A 12,458-nucleotide genomic window follows, 5' to 3' on the forward strand; every position below is an offset into this window, starting at 1 on the left:
AGCGACATACAAACACACAGACAGACAAAGTTACTTTCACATTTATAATATTAATATAGATAAGAATATTATAATACGTATTTAGCGAGTTAGGATATTAAAGACATTGAAATCTTCTTTGATAAAATTCTACGTAAATATTATGTTATATGTAGTTCCATTTCCCTCCCTTTAGTTCCCATTATTTTTCCTTGAATTGATCAGATCCTTTATTACGCCTTAGTATCTATTAAATTTTTTCTTCCATTTTTCTTCTTTAATATTTTTTTCATATGTATCGATTTCCGATATAAGCCTCTCGTTTTGTACAATTGCGCTGAGCATTCTTTCACGAAGCCTATTTCTTGGAGGATTTGATTTACTCGATTTTGGAGTTTCCTCTGATTTGGCTCCTGCATTTGTTTTTTGTTTCGTCACCCTCGAGATCCTTATTGAGGGTTCGACTAATTCATCCTGAACTGCAGAATATTTTCGTTTCTCTGAATGCCTTTCTTCCGTATAATCTTGCACTTCTTCTTTTGAGCTATTGTCATCTGGGTCGGTTTGAGTGTGGACTGAACGTGTATCTTTATCAGGCGTGAGTTCTGTTGGACTAGATGTTTTGTTCCTGTAAATATGTCGCTCAAGACGCAAACTACAAACCGATGCCTTCCCCAAATTAGAAGTATCCGATCTTCCACAATTTTCAATCGAAAGATTGCATCTGAAAAAAAATAAAATAATATCAATATGAATTTGTATAGTATGATTTCGTATAATATAATAATTATATTCGTACAGCATCGCTGATAATTGCGAATATGATACCCATATTGATTTTATTTCAAAGGCGGTTTATTTTTAGCAATAAATGGCATATTTGATATTAAAACCGGGAACCTCGAACGTAGGACGCTTATCGATTATTTAAAGTTCAGCTCGTAAACGGACGCCATTTTAGTTACAATATAGGTAACACAATCACGGGATAAAGTCTAGCATCCTGCAGAACATATTTAATAATGTATTTCAACTTACCTTTCCTCTACGTGTAAATACTGGTGATATTTAAAATTATTATTCGTCCTTGACGTTGATGCGCATTCTCTCAGAGCACTTGTATTGGGAATCATTTTATAGACCGGAAAAATTAATTAAATACACAAAAATGCGTCAACCCTTAATGCCATGTCCCGCGCGAATGTATGGCAGCTTGAGGCCGCCCCTTCCCTCCTCACCCTCAACCCCGCACGGTTGCCCTGTCTAGACATATCTGTTGGCCGACTGGATAAAAGAGTTGTTTAGAATCTAGTAATATCTCGACTGTTAGGAATATTATAAGTTATAAATCTAAATAAATGTTTATTGAATGGAATTTATTTAATTCTCTCTAATAAATGGAGCGCAGCTTCAAATCTCGGTAAGCACCTCTGGGTGTGTGTGTTAGAATTGTATTTATATAAATAATAATAATATAAAATAATAATAAATAAACTGTTTTAAGACTTCTGTGATCGCATTGTGTACACCGGTTTTCATGCATACTCCACTCAGCACTACATCGACTCGGTCGGGAATTGAACACGGGACCTGTGTTCGATTCCCGGCCGCGTCGATGTAGTAAAAGTACATTACTTTTCTATATTGTCTTGAGCCTAGGTGTTTGTGGTACCGTCGTTACTTCTGATTTTCTATAGCACAAATGCTTTAGCTACTTACATTGGGATCAGAGTAATGTATGTGATGTTGTCCAATATCTATTTTACTTATTTATTTTAACAGAATTTCACGAAGTAACAAGGTATCGTTTGAAATCCAGATTTAATTATAAAGACCGTGTGTGCGAAGGAACACCTCTTTGGTCTTTATCTAGATTTGAATTTGAAACCTTCAACGAAATTTAATTGAGCCAGTCTTCAGGCTTTTTTTAAAGAACAAATACAACTCTTTTCAGAGCTCTGCAATTACAAAGTTAAATAAAAAAAGGGTTTTATATATACATATATTTTATTCCTTTTACACGACATGGTAACAAAGTATTCACTGCGATTTAGAAAGAATTATCGTAAAATATCTCACTCGTGTAATGTTGACATATTACGGTGATACATCATTTTGATACGTCTTTCCTAAGATATATAATAATAGTCAATATCACGTATCGCAATCTGACTCTCACATATATGTAATTAACGTATAGTATCACAAACCGTGATGGTAAAGTGATTAAAACATGAATCTTATAAAACGATTTCGGGTTCAAACTCGGTCAACTTGTCTGAAATTTGATGTGATTTTTTTTAAATTATATATAGTGTGAAAAAACTTTAAGTGTCACAAGAATGTTCAAATCTATTCTTTTAAAGTAATGAGCAATTTCTATTTTTACCAGCCCGCCTGGGTAGGTACCACCCACTCATCAGATATTCTACCGCTAAACAACAGTACGCAGTATTGTTGTGTTCCGGTTTGAAGAGTGAGTGAGCCAGTGTAACAACAGGCACAAGGAACATAACATCTTAGTTCCCAAGGTTAGTGACACATTGACGATGTAAGGAATTTTAAATATCTTACGGCGTCATTGTCTATGGGTGATGGTGGCCACTTACAGGTGGCCCATATACTCTTCCGCCAACTTATACCATAAAAAAAAATCAAGTAAACTTCACAATGAAGCGTTTTTGGATCGTCGATAGTTAAATACTGCCACCGTTTCGGAAAGCAGCTTCAAACGAGAAGAAACGGCAAGAAACTCGCATAGTTGCCCTTTTCTAATAAATAGATTTACAATGCTGTTCTTCCTAATAATTAGTGTCCTGTGATGGAATCGGAGCTTAACTTCAAGCCTTTCTTTCTAAACAGTACTGTATTAATAAATTAATTGTAGTAGAATACAAATGTAAAAGAGTTACACATCACATAACCAATAGAAAAATGGTTACTGAAACAGTCACGGGTACAAAGATGGAAATACAAACAGACAATATACGAAAAAATAATATTAGACCAACATATTTGGACAATATCGTGCAGGAATGTGAGCAGAGATTTAGGTTGTGTGAGAATGTAAACACTCAAAACAGTAATAAAGAATTTTTAGATGAAAATACAGCGAGAGGATGAAATGCTGAAAAAAAATATAGTATTGTTTTAATATATCCAGTGGGTTATGGATGGATGACGTTAATTTAAATACAGATTCAAATTATGCTAAGAATTATTATTAGTCCGTCACGACATTCTTAGGTCAAAACATCGTAACAAAAGTTATATTTCAAGTGAAATCCATAAGGTAACTAAGTTACTGGTCTGGAAGTAGTTCCTAAGAATAAAAAATATTCAAGCTTTACTAAATATTCTGTTGTTTGTATGGTAATTAGATGATCTATTTTAACACTTTTTTCTTTATATTTCATATGAAATTAATAAACGTTTTAAAAATCAATTCGAGATTTATAAGCTTAAGATTTTTTATCTAATAGTTAGGTGGCTTCATGGAGCAGAATATGTTGCGAACTTTTTTTTAATGAGACAATATCACATTACTCTGATCCCAATGTAAGTAGCTAACGCACTTGTGTTATGGAAAATCAGAAGTAACGACGGTACCACAAACACCCAGACTCTTGAGTCTGAATATAGAAAACTAATGATAATCTACATTGACAGACTGGAGTGGCGTACCCATGAAAACCGGTGTATACTCCACTCGACCACGGAGGTCGTCTTTAAATTAAATCAAAAAAATATAAATCAGTATTGGACCTATACAATAACATAATACTTCATGATACTGATATATGAAGTATTATGCTACTGAATGCTAAGTGAAAAAACAAAAAACACTTATTTGTATAATACCTCTTGACTTCCAAACAGGATATATTAATTTAAATAATTGTATTTAATTAAATTGCCTTTGTATTTTTTTCAAACGTTAAAAAAAAGTAGCTACTGAGTTTCTCGCCGGTTCTTCTCGGTAGAATCTACTTTCACTTAATTGTAAAATGACGATTCAAAAGTGCTTGTAAATGCCTACTTGAAAAAGTTCATTTTGATTTGATTTAATTTGAAGTACATCCGTATAATATCTATAGAGAATGATAGTATGTATAATAAAGAGCCTTTATTATTAAAGTAGTTTTGGAATTTAAGCTAATTAACGCGGTCGTGTGAGCTCATTTTGCCCATACCTTCATTATAAACACAAGGGACATGAGCATAAACACTTGAAATCACACGGATAGCAGCACGTTGGTAATGTGAGGTATCTTAATAGTTATTCTACCCAAGATCTTGGGCACAGGTAACGGTTTACCTTAATTTTAGTAGACTACTTGTTCGTTTGTTATCTTAGTAAAGAGGCTTTTGTTCGTACCTTATATTGATATATACTAATTACATACTAGCCAGATCACAGTATTTTAATGCATGACAACCAAACCCCTAAAACGCAAGAAAATCGCAAACGACAATTAGTATTTAAAAAAATATAAATTACTAGATGCCAACCGCGGCTTCGCTCGTGTTTTTCGGTGTTAGTTATCATGTGTCAAGCAAAAAAGTAGCCTATGTCCTTTTATTAAGTTCAAGTTTGCTTTATACCTAATTTCATTAGATTCGGTTCAGCGGTTCGGTCGTGAAAAAGCGACGGACTGACTTACAGACAGAAATACTTTCACATTTATAATATTAACATTGATTTTTGAATTTGGAACTAAATAATAAAATTAAGAATGTTATCCTCTTAAGCTGTTTTAAAACCAATCGGTGTAGCCTTATCTGATATTTATAGGTCCAAGTTTCTTTAACGCACGTATGAATTCGGACGCGGTGAGATTCAGGCATTTACCGCGGTTCGTATTCATAGTCGTCATCCACTGGCTGTATCCCATATAATATTATATTATATCGAGGTCGGGCGGTGTAAGATGCATGAAATAAAGGATTTCACAGAATTTTATGGCTGACCGCCTGTTTGGCGCCAACCCTTCTTCACTTCTTTCGTCTATTTTCGTTGGAGGATTATGGTTTTTTATCATTATATATTTAATAAAGCATATTATTTAATACAACATCATATAGGTGATAGAATTGTGGAGCTAATACTTGTTGACTTTAATTATAATATACACATATAGGTGTGCGTATACATACATATGATGTATATGTTGGAAAAGAGTAACTACTGAGTTTCTTGTTCCTCATTCTCGGGAGCATCTGAACCTACAGTAGCGGCAATATGAGATAATATCTTACTTGAAAAAAAAGGAAGATTTTAAGTGGATTGGAGCCTTTGATTTTGGTTTGAACGTAAATATAATATACCACATAAGATGTCTAACGTTAGAATATAAATATTCAAAATGTTTGATAAATGTTTTCTAATTTACATGAATTTTTAATTATAAATGTTATACGGTAAAGTCTCGGTAAATAGTACCTCGACGTTGAAAACCTTCACAACTCGAGAGAAACTTATTTCCCAATGTTCAAGCTCCACTTCCATTACTCGACATCTGAGCTCTCCTCAAAAATAATCAGTCTTTCCTTGTAGTATTTAAATATTATAGTTTTCCTCGATACGTCGTAAATAAATATATTTAACAATAAATGTTCTTTATTTGACACTTTATTTTACTTAACATACTAGAATTTATTTTACTTTATAATAGGTATTTGTTTTAGACCGGGTACATAACATGACATATTCTACCGCTAATATGAAATGTTTTGAAGTGTGTTGTGGTTTGAAGGGGATGTTAGACACAAACACACACAAACACACACATTTTAATGTTAAACGAACTATTTTTTTCTGAAAAATAGGCATGGACACACAAAAACAGAATATATGTATATATTACAAGCTTTAAAAATTATGTACACTTCAGAAAAGTAAACAAAAACATTACTTAAACTAAACCAAAGATGACGTCTTTCGTCGTACTTCCCTTATAGACTTGCAAGAATATTTGAAACTTATATTTTGTTTGATTAATATATAGAGGTTTAACATCGGTCATTAAATTAAGAGGAACATTTAAGTGGCAAATTACTATCAGTGGCTAGGATGGCATTCGAGTACTATCGGAAAATAGCTTCAAAATAAACTTTAAGAGAAATTGAAATATATACTGTAAGGTTACCCTACAATAAGGTTTTTTATTCTACAAAAAAACTGGGAAAAGTAAGCAGGTAACTTGCTCTCTCAGATTCATTACTGTTTCAAAAGATCCGTTGAAAAGCTATTGGGAGCTCACTTAAGAAAATCTATATAATGATTCATTGGTTTAAAAATATTTAAAGACGATACCTATACTCGAGAGTCGAGATGGCCCAGTGGTTAGAACGCGTGCATCTTAACCGATAATTGCGGGTTTAAACCCAGGCAAGCACCACTATATAATATGTGCTTAATTTGTGTCTATAATTCATCTCGTGCTTTGCGGTGAAGGAAAACATCGTGAGGAAACCTGCACGTGACAAATTTCATAAAAAATCTGCCACATGTGTATTCCACCACCACCACCACAGCGTGGTGGAATATGTCCAAACCTTCTCCTCAAAGGGAGAGGAGGCCTTTAGCCCAGCAGTGGGAATTTACAGGCTGTTCATGTTGTTGATATCTATACTAATATTGTAAATAGTCACTCAGTATGCTTATAACGCTTTAACGGATAAACCATTGAAGCGAATTTTAGTATAAAGGGAACTTGAGCTCAATTTTTTGTACCCCCCTTTTATACCCAATATATAACAAGTGGGATAAACTGCGTGCGAAAAATAGTACGTCACAAATAAATCAAAATAAAAAGCTTTAGTACAAATTACGCTCTCTTGGAAAGGCGAGAAAAATGCTGAATTGAAATGGAATAATAATTTGACAATAACATAAAGAAAATTAAGATTAATATATAAAGTTATAATAGTTTTGTTTCCTCTTGTTTGAGAAATAAATCAAAATAAAAGATATTTTTATTTCTTGGCATATACAAGTGCCAAAGAAGATTAATTAGTCTAGATCTTATAACAAGATGAATTCATCACTATTTGCGATATTAGTTGATGGAGATGACTATCTATTAAATGTATTTTGAAAAGGCGAACGAATCTTAAGAGGCGAGTTAGCCCAGTAGTTAGAACGCGAGCATCTTAACCGATAATTGCGGGATCAAACTCAGGCAATAACCACTGAGTATTCATGTGCTTAATTTGTGTTTGTAATTTATCTTGTTCTCGATGTTGAAGGAAAACATCGTGAGAAAACCTGCATGTGTCGAAATTCAATAGAAATTCTGCCACATGTGTATTCCACCAACCCGTACGGAACAGGAGGCCTTAGCCCAGCAGTGGGAAATTTACAGACTATTGTTGTTGATGTTGTTGTTAAACGAATCTTATCACTTTTTTATTAATATATAATTTCTGACGGATTAGCTTTTTCCAGCTTTTTTTAAAAAAAAAAAGAAGACGTCAACATTGCTCGCGTCACGAATGTCATGTTTTCGATCCCTATCCATCCTCGGAGGCGTGAAATTAAACTCAGGAAATATTCTATTCTGATTTATGCCAAACTGAGGAGGTCCGATCGTTGCGACGGCTCGAACAAGTTTATCGATATCGATGGCCCCTCGGCCTGTTATCACAAAAATGGGTGGGTAGACTATTCAGTCAATATACCTACTTTCGGACTCTAAAATATTTTAGACCAATTTAACATCTCAGAATTAATTAAATGTTAATAATTTAATAATATTCAAACAGTTTTAAATCTTTAAAATAATCATGGACTGGACACGTGTTTTTCTTAAATACATGGTTTCCCGCCGACATATATATAAAGTATAGATTTTATTCGGTGGCTATTAAAATGAATATAGATTTTATTATTAGTATCTATTTATCAAGTTTTTCGATTTTTAGATGGAATGAAAATTAAATTTGAATTTAAAAATGGAATTTTTGGCACATTGCATATTCGAATGTAAATTATACTGACGTTTATCAACAGTGAAGTTCAAATTTGAATTGAAACTATAATATTATCAATATAGCTATTTTGATTATCTATGTGTGCGTAACGATTTCATATTCACAAAATAAAAGCACAAATTAATTCTAAAATTACTTTTGAACAATTAATGAGATACAATTGAATTGGAGTTAATAATCTACAGAGAACTGTTAAGAATATCAGTAGTTGCTATTTGAAATCATTTACACAACTATTATGTTAAGTGTGAATAAAGTAATAATTACCTATATATGTCATCCAAATTTTTTTATTAATTTTACCGTTAGACTGTAATCTATCTCGCGAGATTGTGAACTGTCGAAAGATTATAAACTGTAACAAACATCCTACAATTTAACGCATTATTATTATTCGGTAATATACATATGTCGGCGCGAAACCTCGAATTTAAGAACAACACGTGTTGATTGTTAAATTAATAATTTTTAGTGAATTGTGGAATGTTAAATTAGTCTTAAATATTTTAGTGTTTGTAAACAGGTGTTATGTTGGGTGATTAGTCTACTCACCTATTATTGTTATAAAAGGCCGAATGCCCGTCGTTATCGAGAGGCTTGGTCGAGCCGTCAGAGCGATCGGACCCCCTCGTCTTGGAATAAATCAGAGAAGATTATTTCCTGAGGATGGCTACAGATCGAAACCCTGACACTCATGACATGACGTCAGCAATGCTGAGGTCATGTCATAAACTACAAAAATTGTTTTAGTTTAAGTTGATTATAATCTAAATGTATGTATAATTATACGGTGACATTTAAAAAATCTATGCTAATAAATATGGGTACGTATTTTTCGAGTCGAAATCATCTAATGGCTAAATATTTATGGCAGAAGATATGATGAGGTAATAAATCTGAAAACGTTACAGAAGATATCGAAATCAAATTTTATGGGATGTAAATACGATTTCATCCGAAGAGATTGACGATATTAGTTGAACGGCTTTCGACAGACACTTCAAATATAATCGTCCGTTACATTTTGTTTACACTCGTATTGGACAGATTTGTTGTAATTTGGATATATATTTGAATATTCAACATTTCTTTTTTTATTCAATAAATAACTCATATTAGTTTTTTCGCTATATCGTATTTTCATTCTCATTCATTATCGTCTGTAATTCATTTCGTATCTTATCGTACTTGTAAAATTATGATCACTTACTTTAACGACACGATTTTGACGATACTATAAATGTTTTAATAGTAATTTTAGCCAATTTCGTTTATAAACATAACATTTTGAGCTCATATTCTACGGTGAGTTTTGAGTTTCTTTTTACGGAATAGTTGTGCATTTAATTTGTCGGAAGCATCTAAATGCAACATTCGTAAAATAAGTAGGTTTCCAAGTGTATATGATATAATTTATAAGTACTCCTTATTGAAAACGTCATAATACCGTCGGGTAAAAACAAAATAGAAACGAACATAACTTCAAATATATTCAATTTGCTTTCAATTCAATGCACGTTTAGCCTGAATTTATAATCATTTTAAAACACAATGTGTGACACGAAAATAATTTAACTAACATTAACTAAATATTAAAATGTATTATAATATATTATTAAAGTATACACGTTTGACATTTATTGCAGAAATTATTTATAGAAAACAGATTTATTCACGAATTTCACCCCTCCATGTTAAACAACGCGCAAAACTGTTAAAAGTAATCATATCATTGTAATTTGCATTGTTTTGCAGACACTACTTTCACGTAGACATCTCACACACGAAGACATTTTGTAAGCATGTGTTGTGAGCTACACGCAATACTGCCAAACGTCACTAATATAACGAACGCGGTTCAAATAATTGAGTAAAACCTTTTTTAAATATCTAATTTGATTGAGGTTAGAGTCGTTTCTGAAATACACGAAATACCACCTATAAGAATTTCTTATGTTGTATTATAAAACTAGTTAACCGACTCGGCTTCGCACAGGTTTAATGCTGATTCTAAACATACTAAAAATGTATTATAACGTTCACAGTTTTTCAGTTAATAGCGGTTTGTATTGTCTAATACAAAGCATTTTGATATTTACGACATCACATATACGAGATAAATTATAAACAAAAATTAAGCACATCAAAATTCAGTGGTGCTTGACTGGGTTTGAACCTGCAATTAATAGTTAAGATGCATGCGTTCTAACCACTGGGCTATCTCGGCTTTTCAAAGGTTTATGGTGATACAAATTCAAGATGTAATAAACGGTAGGTTAGGTATATTGCGATTTTGATCGGAGATCGTTTAATACAACAAAGAGTAGGACAAACATAAATTTATAAAAAAGGAAAATTGCTCCGGAGTTAAACTTTTTATGGCCGTGCGTAGTCGCATCAGTTTGCTAGTTTTATTGAATATTGCATTAGTGTTCGTTCAATAGGAATTCAATAGTAAATTAACAATTAACCAAATCTTGACTCATTAGTATTACAGGTAACAATAGGATCTGATTGCAACTTATCTCAGTTGATATCTGCTATGATAATGTTGGCTTGATTGACCAACAGAGGAAATCCTTGGAATATTGGTGTTGGCCACAAGTTTACTTGGTAGTAGTCTGCTATGCAAGTCCATTTTACCAACAAACAATAATACTTTGGGTTTTTGTGTTTTTGTGTTCTGATTGGCAGATGATTGTGTCTATGTAGCAAACAGCGTATTATATTACTTATATGGCTAATGTCTATTTGCGGTGGTGATCACTAACCGCCCAGTGGCTAATTTTTTAAGAATTTCATGGATGGCTATGCAATTCTCAAAAAAGGAAGGAAATTTGTAATGTCAAATAGTATATGACGGATTAGCTTGTCCCAACTTGTTTTCAAAAAGCATGACGTCAGCATTGCTGTCGTGATGAGTGTCAGGGTTTGGATCTCTATCTATCCTCGAAGGTATGAAATTAAACTTAGGAAATCTTATTACCTGATTTATTCCAAACTGAGGAGGTCCGATCGCTCCGAAGGCACAAATAAGCCTGTCGATATCGGCGAGGGCTCGGCCTTATATAACAAAAATGAGTGGGTAGACTATTCACTAATACAACACCTATTTATAGTCGCTAAAATATTTCAGACTAATTTAACGTATCAGAATTCACTAAATATTATTAATTTTATAATCAAACAATTTTAACGTATTGAAATAATAATTTCTAAAATTCGTGCTTTCTCGCCGACATACACAATGGTTCAGTTAGAATTGGAGTTTTTTTACAGCCATAGTATCTCCGCTCTCTAGTCGGCCAGTAAGTTTTATCCGATGACCAAAATTAATTATTTATTACTAATTTTGTAAAAATCAAGAATCCTCTTTATTTTCTGCACATCTAATGCTGGAGCTCTTCAAAATAAGAGCATAGCTGATATTTTATGTACAGTCCCATAATCGCCGGGACAATAATTGGCTAACGATATTAATATTTGAGATATGTTATAAATATACATATAATATAGGTATTTAGATTCACCTGCTAGAACAAATGAAAGTATCATCAGGAACATAAAGAATATTATCATTTGAAAACTAACTCAGTTATGGATTCCTTGGAGTTTGTCAAAGCCTTATAGAACAAAGCCTGGACTCGCAGAAATAATGCAATCAGATCTCCGTTGTAATTGTTACTAACAATAGGATACGGCGACGAGTAACAAAGGTTTAACTAGTAACTTTGAAACAACACAAACGGGAATTTTGTCTTTTCACAATTGTGTTCATGATCTATTTAACAATATGTATATACATATGGTATGTATACATATTGTCTGAAATTCCATTCAAAACAAATGGGCCGCTAGTATATATATACTTACAAATTAATTAATTAAATTAAATTATTATTACATAATATTCCAAATAACATTTTTCAAAATGCTATTTTGTTCCATTTGCTGTCAGTACACTTGGTTCTTGGAGTAGTGGTGCTAAAAGCTTCATTAAGAGTATAATACATCGCCTTATCACCTCCACTGATTCGTGTTTTGCCTAAAATATTTGAATTACAATTCAACGGGGAATTGGTATTAGCATTTACTTGGTGGTAGAGCTTTGTGCAAGCCCGTCTGGGTAGGTACCACCCACTCATCAGTTAATCTACCGCCAAATAACAGTACTCAGTATTATTGTGTTCCGGTCTGAAGGATGAGTGAGCCAGTGTAACTACAACCAGTGTGGCACAAGGGACATAACATCTTAGTTCCCAAGGTTGGTGGCGCATTGACGATGTAAGGATTAGTTAATATTTCTTACAGCGTCATTGTCTATGGGTGATGGTGGCCATTATACCATAAAAAAATAGCATTCTTACCACCATTCCACGTGGACAAGATTTATATAGTAACTTTTTTGATTCATATTTATATATATTTAATGTCAACGAAAAAAAATCACATAAGTTACATTCTCTTACTGTTTTAATATTTTG

General features: G+C 32.8%; 1 protein-coding gene across 1 annotated transcript; it reads right to left on the reverse strand.

Annotated features, from left to right (window-relative positions):
* Positions 1-203: 203 nt before the first annotated feature.
* On the reverse strand, positions 204-1,163 carry LOC124537114. The gene is made up of 2 exons (XM_047113848.1): positions 1,018-1,163; positions 204-703 (listed from the first exon to the last, which is right to left on the reverse strand). The coding sequence occupies exons 1-2, from the start codon at positions 1,110-1,112 to the stop codon at positions 220-222; spliced, it is 579 nt and encodes a 192-aa protein (XP_046969804.1). The 5' UTR covers positions 1,113-1,163; the 3' UTR covers positions 204-219.
* Positions 1,164-12,458: the final 11,295 nt, after the last annotated feature.

This window comes from Vanessa cardui, chromosome 17 (genome assembly GCF_905220365.1).
Source record: "Vanessa cardui chromosome 17, ilVanCard2.1, whole genome shotgun sequence".
NCBI lineage: Eukaryota > Metazoa > Arthropoda > Insecta > Lepidoptera > Nymphalidae > Vanessa > Vanessa cardui.

Bases quoted from the DNA above. Each gene is read 5' to 3' on its own strand.
- LOC124537114 (XM_047113848.1), bottom strand. From the start codon at position 1,112: ATGATTCCCAATACAAGTGCTCTGAGAGAATGCGCATCAACGTCAAGG. The intron at 704-1,017 runs GTAAGTTGAAAT...ATTTTTTTTCAG, and splicing joins TATTTACACGTAGAGGAAAG to ATGCAATCTTTCGATTGAAA.